This window comes from Clinocottus analis, unplaced genomic scaffold (assembly GCF_023055335.1).
Source record: "Clinocottus analis isolate CAN_PGR_092001 unplaced genomic scaffold, fCliAna1.0.p SCAF_23, whole genome shotgun sequence".
Classification (NCBI taxonomy): Eukaryota; Metazoa; Chordata; class Actinopteri; order Perciformes; family Cottidae; genus Clinocottus; species Clinocottus analis.
Genome location: NW_027175965.1, coordinates 7,482,505 through 7,501,200, shown reverse-complemented (window position 1 = coordinate 7,501,200; position 18,696 = coordinate 7,482,505). Strand labels below are relative to the sequence as shown.

Genomic DNA, 18,696 nt, shown 5'->3' with positions numbered 1-18,696 from the left:
AACATAAATACATTTATATTTAGACCATATGTCTGTTCTCTACTTGACCCAATCCTCAACGTCAGTTTTAAATAATGTATTCAGTACAACGGTTATGAAACAAAATTAAAAATTAACAGTAAAAAGAATATTACATATACAAATGTAATAAAAAATGTGTATAAAAGTACTTAAACATACTTAAACGTAGTAGATATTGCACCAGGGGATGAATTGAAGTGTTCAGTGTGCCTCTCTCGACCCACACACACACACACACACACACACAAACACACACTGTCAAGGCCGCTACCTTCTGATAATGTACAATGTTTATTGTCAAGAAAATACATCAAAAGGACATGAAAATGTAAAAACAACATTGTTTGACACACCCACACCTACACACACCGACACACACACACCTCTGTGTGAACCTGCATCAGTTGTTATGGGCGTTGGGAGCAGCTGCCTCTCTGACGACACAAACACACCGTGAAGTAACCACAGTCTGGGTGGAGCCGGCAGCTCACAACTGAAACACCATCATTTGGCAACAGTTCGACGATAATTATCACTTTTGTGGTCGTCGATGCCATCGACTCCGGTCTGCCGCTCTCCAGATGAATGGCATCGACTAATTGTGCCGTTTTAACCTTCAGATCTGCTGACGGAGACGCTGTCATTGGTCCGTTAGGTCATTCGTATCTCAACCTCCCTCTGGGGACTTTAAATATGAGATGAAATACAGAAGTAACAGCTTGTGCGTGTGTGTGTGTGTGTGTGTGTGTGCGCGCGTGTGTGTGTGCAGTTCTCGTTTCACACACTGCATCTGTGGGAGGATGAGGAAGTAGCTTTTTGAATGTGTCAGTGGATGTCTTGTACTGTCGGTTGCTGGCTGCTGTTGCCTCTGACCATCTGACTGCTGTGATGGCTGCAGTCTGAAGAGGTCAACCTGGGGATTTTAACGACACACACACACTCACGCACACATAAAGACACATACACACACACACACACACACTCTCTGGACAGTGGACACCTGAGGACGAGAGGAAGCCCGCTGGAACAATGGTACAGTACCACACCTTCATTTGCTACCTCTCACTCTCCTTCAGACTGCTGCAACATGTGTTGATTCTCCTAAAACTACACCTGAGGACTCTTTTCCTCACATACATGTACGATGATCTCACAGTTTCACCCTTAATGCTTTGTTTCCCCCCAAAAAACTACATTTAAAAGCTTTAGTAAAAGTTTTACTGAACTACATTTCTTGAGTTTCCATTTGGCAAGCCTTAAGACACGCTATCAGGACCTTTATCATGTCAGAACTGACTTTAAAACTCTAAATATCCTCTTGAAGGCAATCCATTCGGGGAAATCCAGCTCCTACACAGCAACAGAAGAGCGAGTTTCCTCTTTTTCAGGACTGAAGATCGCTCAAATTAATTCTTTGCATTATTGTGTTACCTTGATTTATCGTCGTCTTTTCGATAAAAATGTGTATTTTGACTTGTAAAATATGAACTTAAAGAGTACACAGAACCAACATTATACACAGGATGCATCACATGAGCGCAGTTACCTTGAATACACCATGCAGTGAGTGTAATCTCTGTACACAAGATGTATTTCACATGGAGTTCAAAACGCTTGGGCAGCCCCCCTTGTGAGCAGCAGGCAGTTGCAGGAAGAGAACTGGTAGCATGTACAAAGTTTATGGGGTTTCACAAGAGGCAGAGATGAGGTGCGAGAGGGGGAAGTGGACTGCAGGAGAGACCTGCAGCTTCTGTCACAACACTTCCTCCTCACACTCAGTGGTCCAAACTCAGTCTTATTGCTGAAGTCATAACACGCAGCTGAAGGTCCTACATTATCCATCCAGTATGGGGTGAGACGATAAATGTAACTGCCTTAAAGAAACACCTTGTTTCTCAACAGTTTCCCTTAATCACTGTAATTATTTAGCTATTATCTGTTTAAAAATGGAGTCACAAGCAGAGGTGTTGTGAAGAAAGACTATTTAAATATGACCGACATGCTCAGTAGTAGAGAGGCAGCATCTCAGGCAGAAATAAAGATGTTAAAGGGTCAGCTTTGTTTGTTTTTTTGTGCTGAATGTTCCGGTTATATGCGGCGAGGTTGTTGACATGTGACTTCTGCCAAAATCACAGTATGTTGTGCGCTGGAATTTAGTTTGTGGTTCTCAAGGTTACAACATTTTTGAACTTGTCTGCAAACTTTCTCTAGTAAATGTTTTTACGAAAGAGTTAGAACCTGTTTCTCAATGACCTGCAGCAAACGTTGTGAAACTATTTTACATATGAACATTTTAATACAATAAAATAATGAAATATCAGGACCTAATGGTCCAAATCATCGTTTCCCAGACACGCAAGTTCACGAAATAAGGCAGAAGATGTATTTTAACATAAGAAAACTTCTTGTCACGGTTGTTGCTGATATTATTGTGCATAAAAAGTTGAAATATTTATGACAAACTGATTTGTATCCCTGCACAGTTGATTTTAAACTGTTCAACTCGATGGTTCTTACACAAATAGTGGAGTTGCAAGCGATTGCAAACAAAGCCAATGGAAAGATTTGGTATTCATAATGAAATCCAACGTCACGTACACTGTTAATGTTGTAGACTTTAATCAAGTTCTTGTTATGTCGTTTACTGAAGTAATAAGACGTCCGTTCCATCTTTTGTGAGCATTAAATCTAAAACTTAGTCTGACATATTTGGTGTCTTACATCTTAATGCTTATACGTTGCACAACACACGTTTGTACTGATGGGTTTAAGATGTCTACTATTGTATGATATTCCAGAAATAAAAGTATTCTGAGTTTCTGAGTACTTTTAATTAGGTTTAGGGCAGAATATAAAATGAACAAATGACAAAAGAAGGGAATGTAGTGAAAGAAAACAGCTCAATACGTAAGCTGTAAGGGATGTCGGATGGTTATGACACAAACAACACCGGCGCTGAAATTAAACAGATGTTTAAATGTTTGTTACGATCAGCAGTTCTTTCCTTTGCCTCCTGTCGCTCTGAGGCGCAGCATTAAGCGTACATACCTGTCGGCTTCTCCCTGTGAAGCACTAAGCTTCAGCGCCAGACCACAACCCGACCACCATGCCAAGGCCTAAACCTATCAGACACACACATCAAACAGACCAGCGTCTTTTAGGGAAAAACCAAGAAGGTGTCAACAGAAAACTTCCTATTAACAAAGATATTAAGTTAAAGCTCATCAGGTATCGTTCATGTTCACGTGTAGTCACACAAAGTTTGGTGGTGCTTCTCTAAAATGTCAATCTTATCTGTGACCAGTTTCATGGAAACTATACACCAGCTTCCTGTCACAGCCACCACAGTTTGTTACCCTTAAAACACACCTGTGCAGATGACAAACAAACTTGTCTGTCATTTTCCTTCTTTATTGGAGACTGTCTGTCTGTCTGCCTCACTCACTCACTCGTGAGTGTGCACCTCTGTGTCTGTCCACAGTGAATCTTGCATTCTGCTGCAGATAACTGCATTGTACATTTTAAGCGCCCAATTATGGCTCCATTATTGTGTGTTTTGTACTGCCATTGGCGCTTTTCGCCGGTAGCCGACGCTAGTGACAACACATCCATGTGCATCTCTGACCCCTGTCTGCTACTGTTGGGGTATAACATGTGTTTTGGCCAGCTGCTAATCTAACTCTTAGCACACTTACTGCTTTACTTCGCTGCAACTTTTCGGGCAAGAATGTGTAACGTCTCCTTTACGACGACTTTGAACTGATTGCCTGAATTCATCTAGGCTTGTTCACTTTAACCAAAAGGCACTTCAATTTAAATATAAGTTCAATTCAACCAGCAGAACCTGAGATATAATGATTACTATCAAGTAGGTCAATCCTCCAAAACACTGGATCCACAATAGCATTTTTCTCTTTTGAACTTCCCTCAATGTGTTTCAAAGACTTTGTATCTCAGGCTTTCTGCAAAAACAATGTGCGGTCTCAAAGCGAGTAAACGACACTTCATGTGTGAAATCAGTGGTGTGCTCCTTGAAACTTGGTACTACGTACGAACAACGTGTAAATAATTAATGAATGCAAAGAAAAGCGGCATCTCAACCCCGAAGGGAATTTCTTTCTCTGTCTCGTTTGTGGGATTCAGGCGAAGTACCACTGGCAGAGTCAGAATGTGAAGCAAAGCGGGGTGGACGACATGGTCCTGCTGTCCAAGATCACTGAGGACGCCATCGTGGACAACCTCAAGAAAAGATACATGGACGACTACATCTTTGTATCCCACAAGCTGACGTTCAAATGTTGTTGTTTTACCCGTTGAAAACTGTGGAACCAATTTCTCCTGTGTGTGAGTCGTTGTAGGAACCCCAAATTAATTCCAATACTTGTTTATTGTATGTATTTGTTCAGTAAAGTCTTGGGAAAAAATGTATATCTGCAAAAAGAAATCACTTTTAAAAGATATTTTGATCGTAACTATGAACATCCAGCGTGATATGAGCCAGATTCCCCAAAAATGCCTTCTCAAGTGGTCAACAAGACACCTTTTTGGAAAGATTAGGACCTAAAGAATCAGAATCTGCAAACAAAAATCACAATAAATTAGAGCATTGGCCTGTTAGGAAGAAGTTTCAGTCAAAAAACTGTCGTTCGGTTAAAAAATGACGTATTTTATGCCAAAAGATTGTCAGAATGGGGCATGCTGGGACTTAAAATGGGCGTGAGGATTTTTCCAAAAGGTTAATTGCCTCACCAAATAACAAAATTACATCCAAACAATCATCCAAACAAGGGCATGAATATAATGAATACAGTCTTCCTCTTCTGCATTCACTGTATGACTCAACCGCTCACTTCCGTCTTCTCAGAACATAGCTGAACTTCAAACCCATATTTAGAGTCAGGAAACAAGTTCTCATACAAATATACACGCGAGAGCAGCTGATATCACCTCAAGTAAAACTCCACTGCAGCGCCTTGTCACGATTTCACAGGATTTCTCACTTTCCAAAACGACTATTGATGGATCAGCAATCAGTAGCTGCTAGTTAGTCATTTTCCTGGATGGATAAAAACAGCTTGAGAGTTGTTGGACGAAAGTCACGCTGGACTCATGACCGAAGTATTCCCCCCTCCCACCCCGGATAAATAGTTTGTAATTCATCCCACTGCTTTGGATCCAACAAAATATCTCAACAACGATGTGATGAATCAGCAAGAAATGTGGTTCACAGAGGATGAATCCTGAGGACTTTGGTGATCCTCTGAGTTTCATCTGACTATTAAGGTTTTTGAGTGAAACGTCACGACAGCCGTTGGATATTTGCCAAGAAATCTGGAACACACGTTCATGTCCTCACTACAATGAACAACAATACTTTTGGTGATCCTTTCACTTTTAATCTTGTGCCGTCATCAGGTCAAAACTCTTTTAATTATGGCCAAGCATACCTGCAAAATGAATGACATTCCCATCAAATTCAGCTATACATTTGTATGTATTGCTAATTAGCTCATGGTAAGCTACTAATTCAAGATGATAAACTCAGTTGATTCATATAATGTGTTATTTATCTGTGTGTTTGTGTTGTCGGTCAACACTGTTTGTGAATTTAATTCATATATCGAGAAACAAAAGCAAAAAAAAAAACGGTTGATATTCTTATTTATCTAAAAAAACAACAATACTCTTCTGGAAATGTTCCAGCAGTGATGCACCAGCTTATTTTCTCCAACATATTCCTGAGCTTCACCTCTCAGACATACATCGGCCCTGTGTTGATATCCGTGAACCCGTTCAAACAGATGCCCTATTTCACTGACAGAGAGGTGGAAATGTACCAAGGAGCTGTGAGTAAAATGATTCAGCATTTCCCTCCACGTCCTGTACAAATGATAATTTCCTGGTTCACCTTGTTGTTGTTGTTGTTGTTTACTCCATTACCGTCACTTTATTTCTTTTCTCTCTGTAGGCCCAATATGAAAATCCACCCCACATCTACGCCTTGTCTGATAACATGTACAGAAACATGATGATCGACGCGGAGAATCAGTGTGTCATCATCAGGTGATCCCTGTTCTTCTCCTCAGTGTTCTGATTGTGTGTTCTCTGTTAGTGTTGGTAGTTTGAGTAACATTTAGTTGTTTTGCCGTGTGTCTTCCCCCCCCCCCCCCCCCCGGCATCGTGTTAGTGGTGAGAGCGGTGCTGGGAAGACGGTGGCTGCCAAATACATCATGGGTTATGTTTCCAAAGTATCTGGAGGAGGATCGAAAGTTCAGGTAAAAAGGAGACAGAAAGCGACGCCTTTAAACCTCCTGCAGGGCGCCATGTGCTTTAGGTGCTCTTGTTGTGTGTCACACCGTGTCACTGTGTGTTTGTTTGTGTGTCATCAGCATGTAAAAGACATCATCCTACAGTCAAATCCTCTGCTGGAAGCCTTTGGTAACGCTAAGACTGTCCGCAACAACAACTCCAGTCGTTTTGTGAGTAAGATCTTTTACTTCCCCACCTGCAGACACAACTTTTAACCCTCGTATTGTGTTCGTTTTTTTGTTACTCAGCAGGTGTTGTGGGTCTGTTGTACCCGCTGTATTTTTGGGTTTTGAATTCAACACAATCAAACAATTTTATGGTAAAATACTCAACAGAAGTTTTCTTCATCTCAATTAGAAGCAATATAAACAGCACATATGGTTAAAAATTTATTTCAGGTACGCAACTCCGTAATGCTCTCATACAGTTTATGTTATCCAAAGAGATTATACATTTAAAGATCAATAGCACTTTGAGTGTATTTAAAAGTAGTGATAAGGGTATTTACGGTGATGTATAAAAGTCTTCAGGAGGCAAATAGTCTGTGACTTCAATGCTCTGCAGAAGTATTCTTCTCCTTTCTCACCAGCGGGGTCCTGAGGCTTAAATATCACACTCATGAACCACATCACTGTGCATGTGTGAAGCTTCAGTGCAAGACTAAAAACTTCCGCGCAGGACAAATTTAGATAATTTCCTGTCACTGCTGATGCAGCATTGAGTGGTTTTTGTATTCGGGTCAATGCAGTGAGATGTGTGTGTGGACTGTATTGGACTATATTCTACATATGAAGCAATAACAGAAGCCACAACACTGAAACATTGCTGTCTCATCCTGAGAGCAGCAGTTTAGGACATTTTGATTTGTTCTGTGCTATCTTTATTTGCTTGTATTTATTGTTTAATAAGGCTTTAGCCTGTCAGGATATTCGGCTCAGTGCAGAGTGAGGGGAAATTCCTCTGCTTAACCTTTTACTTTGCACCTGAGTGGACCAGATTTGACAGATTTATCAACTGACAGCCTGTTTGTCCACCAGGGGAAATACTTTGAAATTCAGTTCAGCAGAGGAGGAGAGCCAGACGGCGGGAAAATCTCAAACTTCCTCCTGGAGAAGTCGAGGGTGGTGAGCCAGAACGAGAACGAGAGGAACTTCCACATTTACTATCAGGTCGGAGGCTGAAGAGACGCCTGCACAGACACACATACCATTGGTGCCCATTAGGATCCATGTTGAAACGAGCTTCTCCCTGCAATGTTGTCTTCCAGATGATAGAGGGAGCCAACCATCAGCAGAAAGAGGGCCTGGGCATCATGACCCCAGACTACTACTGCTACCTCAACCAGTCTGGGACCTACAAGGTGGACGGGACCAACGACAGCAAAGATTTCCAAGAGACGATGGTACGAATACAGCAGACTGGAGAGAATCGGTCAGGATCCCTCTCATGGGGGTTGTGAGATGTTTTGTATGGGCCTTTGAGAAAAGTAGAAGAACTTTTCCAACCTATGCTTCTTTCAGATACATTAGATAGTTTAACCTGTTGGAAACTGTGGAACCAATTTTGGCTCCAGACCTCCTTTTGCCCTGTGTTTGAGTCGTAGTAAGAACCACAAATTAATGCCAATACTTGTGTTTATTGTATGTATTTGTTCAGCAAAGTCATGGGAAAAAAAGTATATCTTCAAAAAAATCATGTTTTGATCATAACTATAAACATCCAGCATGATATGAGCCAGATTCCCCAAAAATGCCTCCTGGAGCGGTCAATAAGACACATTTATGGAAAGATTAGGACCTAAAGAATCGGAATCCGCAACAAAAATCACAATAAAACAAAGACTTGGCCTTTAGGAAGGAGTTTCAGTCAAAAAAAATTGTGTCGTTTGGTTCAAAAATTGAAAAATTATGTATTTTATGCCAAAAGATTGTCAGAATGGGGCATGCTGGGACTTAATATTGGAGCAGGAGGATTTGTGCGCACAGTTTCCAAAAGGTTAAATGAATGCAGTCCTTTATAAAACAGTTTGAGCATTATGCGTAGAGGTAATGTTTGCATTTATTAAAAGAGTGCCAATCCAAAAGAAGATAATATTCAAGAAAACGAAAAATGGCCACTGAACGTTGATAAAAATGGCTGCTTAACCTCCTTCTGTGTTGTGGTCTCCAGGAAGCCATGCAGGTGATTGGGATCCCGGGCGACATCCAGGCCCAGGTCCTGCAAATCGTCGCAGGAATCCTCCACCTGGGAAACATCAGCTTCATAGAGGCGGGAAACTATGGGCAGGTGGAGAGCACAGACTGTGAGTGAGACACATGCACAGACACCAGCCACACATGGACTCACTCAAATATTCCCACCTGACGTATAAATTGCTCTTTTTTTTTTGTCCCACATGGATATGAATAAATTAGACTTCACCGTGACGAAGCACTCCCATGGCAGACATGGCACTGATAATTGATAGTGTGTGCACACAAGCACTGCTTTGTGTATCATGGGCTTTGTTCGCTGCCTGTGGATCCCCGACACAGCAGATAATGATGTTCTAGAAGATGATTACATCTTTCTAGGAGATTTCATTCAGTTACAAACTGCAGAAAAGATGCATTATCAGGCAGGAGGTGGACTTCTCAATCTGAATCTTAATTATTATCATATATTTGCGTTGACTTGGACGTTGATTTTGTTTCCTCCAGTGCTCGCCTTTCCCGCCTACCTGCTGGGCATCGATCCCAGCCGTCTGCAGGACAAGCTGACCAGCCGGAAGATGGAGTCCAAGTGGGCCGGCGAGAAAGAGTCCATCAACGTGACCCTGAACCAGGAGCAGGCCACCTACACGCGGGACGCGCTGGCCAAAGCCCTCTATGCACGACTCTTTGACTACCTGGTGGAGGTAGTCCACCCTCTGTATCGCAGTAGCAGCAAAAAAAACACATTAAATGAAATGAGGAAGCGTCCTCTTTTTACTGAGATACCTACACTTGTTGAGATGAATCTATTTGTATTTTATATTTCCATTCTGTCTCCTCCAGGCCATAAATAAAGCCATTCAAAAGCCACATGAAGAATTCAGTATCGGAGTACTTGACATTTACGGCTTTGAGATATTCCAGGTAAGGCTTCTGATAACTTGCAGGCCCATCATATTCATAAGCCGCCGCGGAAATAACAGATGTTATTTTTATAGATAGTGCGGCACAGCAGGATTTATTTTATTGTGGTGATAATGTGATTTTGACTGGAATACGTTCTTGCCCTGGCAGAAAAATGGCTTTGAGCAGTTCTGCATCAACTTTGTCAACGAGAAACTGCAACAGATCTTTATTGAACTGACTCTGAAGGCTGAGCAGGTAACTGTCCTGTTATTGATTTAACCAATTCTGTCACTTTGTTTGTCTTCCTTGTCTCTTAACCTTTTGGAAACCGTGCGCGAAAATCCTCCCGCGGCAATTTAAAGTCCCAGCATGCCCCATTCAGACAATCTTTTGGCATAAAATACGTAATTTTTCCATATTTGAACTGAACGACACAGTTTTTTGACTGAAACTCCTTCGTAACAGACCAACACTTTGTTTTATTGTGATTTTTGTTGCAGACTCTGATTCTTTAGGTCCTAATGTTTCCAAAAAGGTGTCTTATTGACCGCTCCAGTTGGCATTTTGGGGGAATCTGGCTCATATCATTCTGGATGTTCATAGTTATGATCACAATCTCATGAGCTCTTTTCTTTCTATGTCTGCTAATTTTCTCTCAGGAAGAGTACGTTCAAGAGGGCATCAAGTGGACTCCCATTGAGTACTTCAACAACAAGATTGTGTGTGACCTCATTGAAAATAAATTGGTAAGCGCTCTCTGCATCACCTTCACCAGGAGACCAACAAATACATAAATACAGAGTACTAGGATCAATTTTGTCTGACTTTAATGGTGTATCTTCCTAACACCAAATAATGACTCTATTCTGTATGTGTTGCTACTCCCAGACACTTTCATGTGTGTCAAATCAGTTGCAAGTGGTGATTGTTTATCGCACGATTCCTCCAAAACGTCCTCTCCTTGCAGAACCCTCCTGGCATAATGAGCGTGCTGGATGACGTGTGCGCCACCATGCATGCCAAAGGAGAAGGTGCAGATGTCACTCTGCTGCAGAAACTGCAGGCCGCAGTGGGAACGCATGAGCATTTTAACAGCTGGAACTCTGGCTTCGTCATACATCACTACGCTGGCAAGGTCGGAAACAGGAAATATGTCAAACTGACTCTGCGGCAGCAGAAAATACCACGGATAGATTATGTATTATGTTTATTTGAAACAGATGTGTGTTATGTTGGATGTTTTTAGTGAAGCCCAGAGGAAGTAGACATGTGTTGCTGCATGAACACGTTAAACTGCATTTTGATTCCAGAATTGTGAAGCAAATATTGAAGACATTCTCTACTAATCAATATTATTATAATAATAGTCATAATGTTATGATGTTATGATGCTGTCTCAGGTGTCATACGATATCGTCGGCTTCTGTGAGAGGAACCGGGATGTGCTGTTTCCTGACCTCATTGAGCTCATGCAGAGCAGTGAACAGTAAGTCTCTTACCCTCTTCTCATTGTTAGAAATTATCCCAAATAGCTTTAATAATAAAAATACATATTTTGCTTGCCTTCACCCTGCATTCATGATTTCCAATATAAAGTATCCAGGGTCATATTTCTTCACCGCACACGTTGTAGCTGTCATTAGCGCTCAATTGTCGCCAACATCAATATTTTAAAGTTTCAAAGAAATTGCATTTTCTGTCACTACAGGAAGTGTTAGCTCGCTGACAGAGGATCAACACATTGGTCTCTACTTGATGATGTATAATAATGCCTCTGCAGCACATAGATGGTGCCCTGAGGCCCACCAGCTGTCATACATGTTTAATAAAACCTTTTAATTTGTCTCAACAGTAACTTCATCTGTGGCTTGTTCCCTGAAAACCTCAACACAGATAAGAAGAGCAGGCCGACCACCGCCAGCTCAAAGATCAAGGTGAGAATTTAAAGTGAGATTAAAATAAACGAACAAACATTGAGGTGCGACAAGCACTGATCGTGCACTGGCGTTTCCAACAGAGGCAAGCTAATGATCTGGTGAACACGCTGATGAAATGCACTCCGCACTATATCCGCTGCATCAAACCGAATGAGACCAAAAGACCGAAAGACTGGGAAGAGAGCAGGTCAGCATCCTCCCTGTGACGCGATTACATCATGACACTCCAACCACACGTCTTGATGATATGGCGGTTTCTGTTTTTAGATGTAGACATCAGGTTGAATATCTAGGACTGCGGGAGAACATCCGCGTGAGAAGAGCTGGATTTGCGTATCGCAGACCCTTCAATAAGTTTCTGATGAGGTGAGTTTGATCCTCGTGATGAGGAGGCATCTTCGCCCTCGTGTTCGTCCTGGAAGAATCTCTCAAAGCGACGGCTTGTGTCCAGGTACGCGATTCTGACAGAGGAGACATGGCCGTGCTGGAGGGGTCCGGAGCAGCAGGGGGTCCTTCATCTCCTGCGCTCCGTCAACATGGATACCGACCAGTACCAGATGGGACGCACCAAGGTCTTCGTCAAGAACCCTGAATCGGTAACAAACCTTTTATGCACTTCAGTCTGGGTTTTATTTGACCTTTATATTGACCTGATTAAAGTACTTTACATTTACATTTGATTTACATCTACAACTTGTACTTCCAGTACTTGTTTTTTCCATTTAATTATACAGTTCTACTTTAATTTAGAGGGAAATATTGCACATTTTGCAATATTTATAAATCAAGAAAAAATGTGATTCATTTATAAAATATAATGCATGCGAATAAAGTTACTTAAAAAACATTTAATGTACTTCAAATTAGCTTCACCTCGACAACAGTAAAAGGCTACTTCTTCTTATCTCTTGATAAGCTTTTGTGTTATTGCAACTTCTACTAAATGGAGCTTAAATATATTTATTGAATAATTTTACATAAAGTTACAGTTTTAAAGCACTTTAAATGTCGTGCTGATACATTTTTATTTAACAACGGACAAAGAAATGTAATGAACCTTCAGCAAATCTCTGCAAGCTGAAAGATAATCATAAATAAATGACGATTATGAAGTCCTCCCTCATGCCCAATGCTCCACAGCTTTTCCTGCTGGAGGAAATGAGGGAGAGGAAGTTTGACACTTTTGCCAGGATCATTCAGAAATCCTGGAGAACATTCATCGCCAGAAAGAAGTATGAACAGATGAGAGAGGAGGGTGAGTTACAAAGGCAAAATGGCGCCGCTCTCAGCGTGCACGTGCGGCGCTGTGATTCTCAATGTGCGTCCACTCTTGCGACACAGCCTCAGACATCCTGTACAACTCCAAGGAGCGGAGGAGGAACAGCATCAACAGGAACTTCGTCGGCGACTACCTCGGCCTGGAGCAGAGGCCCGAGCTGCGGCAATTCCTCTCCAAAAGAGAACGCGTCGACTTTGCCGATTCGGTCAACAAGTTTGATCGCAGATTCAAGGTGAAGTTTTTTTTCATGAATATTAGACAAACAAGAAAATGAGGGACGTTAGAGACACGTAACAAGTATTTCCTTTTTAAAAGAGTTATTAGTAAGACTGGCCTTTGTGGACTTCTCCTTTCTGGCATCGGTCAAAGTTCTCACTTCTGTTTTTTTCCTCACAACCCAGTCCATCAAGAGAGACTTGATCCTGACCCCGAAGGGCATCTATCTGATTGGCCGAGAGAAGGTGAAAAAGGGACCTGAAAAAGGACAGATCAAGGAGGTGCTGAAGCGAAAACTGGAGTTTGAAAGCATCACTGCTGTCTCCCTCAGGTAGGTCTCTCGTTCACAGGAGATGTCGTAACCACACTTAACAATAGTGACATTTGTGGTGTAAAATACAAGAACTAGTGTGTCGCGTTGTCAGTCAGTCGCCGCTGCGTGAGAAGTAAATGCTGCAAGAGTGAACACAGCAGATCAACCTGAGAATTCACAGAACTGTGTCTTCTTGTTTATTTCTTTATAAGCTGAAAACTTTACATTTTTTGTCTACTTTTTGAGGTACTTTTTTTTACATTATTTGAATATTTCCACTTTTTGCTACTTTATACCTCAACTACACAATATACAGAGCATAGTTGTGTTTATCTATTATGTAAACCTGGTTAGAAGATACCTTTAAGATTAAAAAAAATTGAATGCAAAAATAGTCAAATACAAGACGATGTTAAAAAATGATCCAATATACCACAAACAAATATAATATTAGAGAAAAGTCTCAAAAATGAAAAGAGATCGGTTCTCAAACTGAAAACCTAAATCTTTCCATTGTTGCCATTAGAACTACAACTTAAGTACAGGTTGACGCATCTTTACCTTCAGCTATTAATTCATTCATTATTATTCAACAATGAACATGTCTTGATAGCAGTGTCATATATTTTCCTCAGAAAAGCCTTTCTACTTGTCTTTGAATGTCCTTAGGAGCTCTTACTGGTCTGTTTTCTTGTCTTCAGTACGAGGCAGGATGATTTTTTCATCCTACACGAGTCCCAGTACGACAGTCTGCTGGAGTCCAACTTTAAGACGGAGTTCCTGAGTCTGCTGTTGAAACGCTGCGAGGACGTGACCAAGAGGAAACTGACAATCTCCTTCACCGACAGGTACAGCAACCTACCCGCTCGGACAACACGTCTCTGAGAATAAACAGGAGTCAGTAAACTCACTTTGTTTCCGCGCAGGTTGGAGTTCAGAGTGAAGAAGGAGGGCTGGGGTGGAGGAGGCTCCAGGGTGGTGGTGTTTCAGAGGGGCCAAGGGGACCTGGCCCAGCTCAAACCTGGAGGGAAGACCCTCACCATCACAGTCGGGGACGGTCTACCCAAGTCCTCCAGTGAGTCCGACGCAACGAGCATGACACTAAAGAGATGAAATAAAGAGAAGCGAGGCAAAACTTTAAGAGGAAATGTAGTCGTCGTAGTTATTCGTTCCATGAAATAAAAGATTACGAAGATGAAAAATGTTCATTTGATTGTTGAATGTAACCGAGCTTGTATTTCATCAGAGCCGAGCAGGAAGAGTGCTGCACAGTCTCGTGGTGGAGGGAGAAATAATGTGTCCAGCAGAGGTAAAGTCACAATATTGTTCAGTGTATTATCTGTATATTGTACATAAACCGATCAGTTATATGACCCATCAAACTAAAAAGTAATTAAATACATTTAGTCTTGTCCTGTTTGTTGTTATTTGACTATTTTAATTTTATGCTATTTTATATTCAAACCCCACTTTTATATGAAAATGTTGGACTTTTATTCCTCCACATTCATTATACAGCAATAGCTGCTTTGACGATTAAGGTTTTTACAGAGAAAATAAATGTAAAGGTCTTCTAAAATATGATCTATTGTGTTTTTTAGATTAAACCAACAGCATATAAAGTAGTAGAAATCAACTTTACGTCAACCAGCTCCAACTAAATTACAATATACACATTAATGCATCATCAGTAATAAACATGACAGGAGTCATTCAGCCTGTATTAAGAGCACTTTTTACTTAATTTCTAGCCACATACTCCAGTAAATTATATAAATACGAGAATTTAAAATGATTAAGATGATATCCGATTCATATTTCTATAAGGTTTAATAAATCTGGAGGTCATTTGGATTCAATCTTCACTTTTATTCCACTTTCTTGCTCCACAGCACACCACAATGGAGCAGCCAATTTTTCCAGAGCCCTTCCCAACCAACCATCAAACATCACATATTCCTCCCCGCACAAACACGGGCGGCCGCCCAGCACCGCTCCGCCCAAACTGGGCTCCCAGAGGATCCCCCGAGCCCAGGCCCACAACCAGCCCAACCAGGGGAACATGGACTTCCTCAACGTGCCTGACCAGGGCATGTCGGGGTAAGGAGGGGGAGATGTATGGAAAAGGGGGGATGATCCCAGCATGTGTGGGTAGAGCTGATTAGTCACAAAAAAGCCTGTGCACAAAAGCTTCATGAGTTGTCAAGGCACGTCAGGGTGAGGCTCGACATTTGCTGAGCCCATAAAAAAGTAAATAAGTTTCATTGTGAAGGGAAAGAAACCTGTTCATGGAGCGTTGAAGTTTCTGTCATGGACAGCATGTAGGCTTCAAACTAGTTTGTTTAGTGTTAATAGGTAGGGCGAAAAACTGCCATCACAGAGAGCAGCGAGATAAGATGCAATACTTCCTTAAAAGCAGCGTTTACAGACAGTCGCTCATGTCGTTGCACAACTTGTTCACAAATGGTAACAAGTTGTGTAAAGAATTAAAATAGAGAGCTTGAGTTCAGCTTGTAATCAGTGCTTCAAGTGGCATGAATGATTGAGATTTTTGAAAGTTAATGATAATTGTCAGACTCAGAGATTTGTGTTAATATAAATGTTGTTTGATTTTTGTACCCACGGTTCTGGTGTGACTCAGCTCTCTATTTGTTTCACTCACAGTTTAATGCAGAGCCATGAGCCATGAGCGTAAAGCATGTAAAACTTTCGCTGGTGAAGATGTACAAACCTACAAAATGTTCTCTGTGGTTCGACTCTCTCTGTCTGACCATTTAGCCTCAACGAATCTTCCTGAGTCCATCTCTTTTTTTAAAAATCCTTTGGTCAAATTGCTCTCTCTTTGTAACAGGAAGCAGAGGAAAAGGAGCATCAGCCAGCGACCTCCTCCGGCTCCTAAACCTCGGCCTCAGCCTCAGGGGCCGCGCTGCCGGGCCATATATCAGTACGTCGGCCAGGACACGGACGAGATCAGCTTCGAGGTCAACGACGTGTTCGACCTCCTCAAAGACGGTGTGTGTGTGGATGATAAGAGAGCAAGATGGAGAGCGATTAGAGATCAATAAAGACCATCAGTCGACTCTGAAAGTATTGATCTGACTTGAAACAGTGATTCAGGATATTTATCTGTACTTATTTGTTTTCCCTGTAGATCCATCAGGCTGGTGGACTGGCAGGATTAAAGGAAAGGAAGGTCTCTTCCCTGGTAACTACGTGGAAAAGATTTGATCTGTCCGTGGACTTTGCATCAGTTGAGAAATATGTGTATTTTGTGAAAGCAGCACACGCCGTTTGCTAAAGAAACTGCCTGTGAATTCTTCACGGCTGCATGAAGAGCTTCGTCCATGATGAGAACTCTTTAAAGTTGGACCTCGTTGAGACGCGTACGTATTGTTTGTAGGGAGCAGAGCACGGGAAGACGTCGTTATTATGGTCCACTGCAAAGAGCTGCTCGGGTTTCATCTGTTGTCCTTCTGAATGATAGCAACAATATGTATCTCTGACTTCACCGTCACTCCCACAGCACCTTTCTTTGCGCTGGTATTTTGTAAAAGAAATACTCAAAGTTAAAGTTGCAGAAAAGTGCATTGCTTCCCCTGAAGTTGTTCTCCAGCAAAGTCCAACACTGCTCAGTGTTTGTGGTGAAGACAACAGAAAGAAATCAAGTAATAGACATTTTTAAATATATTGAACTTGACTGTCAAATCTGCTTCAGACCAATCAAAGACATTGACAAATGCAATATTTTGGACTTCACTTAAAAAGTTATGGATATTATTACATATATCATTATTGGTATTTCTTCAGTCAAAGAGATATATTTTCATATTTTTACCTCAAGGACTTTTGCACTGGTTTGTTGCTTTAATTTAGTAAAATATAAAATATTTCTGAATAAAAAAAAAGAAAGAGGTGACTTATTAACTTTACGTTTTGCATTTTTCTTTTTATAATGTGTAGTTGATTTTGTAAATCAATGTAATTCTCTCACAATCAATCAGTATTTGTTTGATAAATAAAACTTTTTACAACTCTGAACTTTATTATTATTGTTTTATTTATGTTTTATAAAATGTTCACATTGTAAAAGTCAAGGGTTATTTTCTTTAATAAAGAAACCACATTTTCCAAAAGAAAATGTATAATCCGAATACAAAATACAAAGCTAAAACACAAATATAGCATTAGTATAATAAAAAATATGTTTCTGTTGTTTTTTAGCTTGAATGTAACACAATGACAGGGTTCTAAAAAAGATAATATACTTTATATAGAAGTTTAACAGTGTGAATAAATATATTTATTAAAAACTGTGAAAACACTCAAATTAAAGTTATTTTTGAACTCAGAACATGGTATTACTATACTAATAAAATATCTGAGTACCTCTTCTCCACTGTTTAATAGTGTAAATATGATTAATATCAACCAGAAAAGTCACCTTTCAAAATAAATGCGAGCACACTCACACCAACCTGATCGTTCGCACGCTCGGATAGATTGTGCTTTTATTTTGAAATTTGCGTCGCTGTTTCTGGCCCGAGCCAGCGCGGCCGATGGACCGGTTGAACCTCTTTTCTAGAGAGGACCTGAGTCCTGAAGCTTCTGGCACCTGTTTCTACAACCAGTCTGTCTGTTGTGAGTCCTTTTGATGTGTTTATTGTATCCATAAAACTATTTTCTGATATGTAAACGATCTATTAAATGTCGGCAAAAAATGGTGGTGAATACTCAAAACACTGAGGCACTAATTGTTGAAATTAATTTTGAAGTACTTTCGACAACACTTTTAAAGTAGTTCTACAAGGAGTGTCTTTATTTCAGTCTATTAGAGTAAATGTTGTTTTTTTCCCCCTTTAAAAGTTAACTTTTATTTGGAGAAGGTATTCCAGACATTTCGCCTGTTTGACTTGTTGGCCCAGAGAAGTAAAAACCGTTCAGCATGTTGATGCATGACGTCACAGTCTCGTGCAACAGGATCGGCAGCGTTTCGATGCACCTGTTATTGCTCCTGGAGCAACACTGACGGACTGACGGCTGGGACAGCAGCAGCATGGGAGGTAAGAAGCATCAGTTTCTGATAATAAGACCATAAATTAACATTTATTTATTTATTTTGACTAAGAATTTAATTAGACTTTCATGAGCTACAATTAGCTACAATATTTTGTCACCTTTTTCACCAGAAAACATACAATATTCCTGTTGATTTTACTGTAGTGACTGAGTCCAAATGCTGGGCTCAGTAGTGAGTTTATTATGTCCTTTATCAACATCATAATCCTATAATTATGTGTCTCCGATTTACTATTACACAACCCGATATTAAATCAAGTGACATGCACTCTATTCTCTATACCTCGGCTATTTAAATGAGCATCATAAAAGCTATGAGAAAGTGGGTAAAGCCACATTTGAATATGAATACTCTAGAAATACAACTCTGCAAACTGATTTCCATAAACTAGGAAAGACAGGCCTCTCTTAGACGTGCAGTTTATCTGCAGAGGAAACAACTCACAC

At 40.7% G+C, this 18,696-nt stretch overlaps 1 protein-coding gene across 1 annotated transcript; it reads left to right on the top strand.

Moving 5' to 3' along the window:
- The first annotated feature begins 921 nt into the window (after positions 1-921).
- myo1f (myosin IF) lies at positions 922-17,024 on the top strand. Its single transcript, XM_068589674.1, has 28 exons — positions 922-1,053; positions 4,165-4,293; positions 5,778-5,867; positions 5,990-6,084; positions 6,209-6,296; positions 6,411-6,500; positions 7,368-7,499; positions 7,598-7,732; positions 8,500-8,632; positions 9,030-9,226; positions 9,366-9,446; positions 9,597-9,683; positions 10,088-10,174; positions 10,396-10,563; positions 10,829-10,914; positions 11,281-11,362; positions 11,446-11,552; positions 11,633-11,731; positions 11,817-11,961; positions 12,506-12,620; positions 12,707-12,876; positions 13,046-13,191; positions 13,875-14,021; positions 14,100-14,248; positions 14,420-14,482; positions 15,066-15,273; positions 16,025-16,185; positions 16,325-17,024. Exons 1-28 carry the CDS (start codon positions 1,051-1,053, stop codon positions 16,399-16,401), a joined length of 3,270 nt encoding a protein of 1,089 aa, XP_068445775.1. The 5' UTR covers positions 922-1,050; the 3' UTR covers positions 16,402-17,024.
- Positions 17,025-18,696: the final 1,672 nt, after the last annotated feature.

Coding starts and splice junctions, on each gene's coding strand:
- myo1f (XM_068589674.1), top strand. Junction 9,684..10,087: donor TGACTCTGAAGGCTGAGCAG/GTAACTGTCCTG, acceptor ATTTTCTCTCAG/GAAGAGTACGTTCAAGAGGG. Junction 10,175..10,395: donor ACCTCATTGAAAATAAATTG/GTAAGCGCTCTC, acceptor CTCTCCTTGCAG/AACCCTCCTGGCATAATGAG.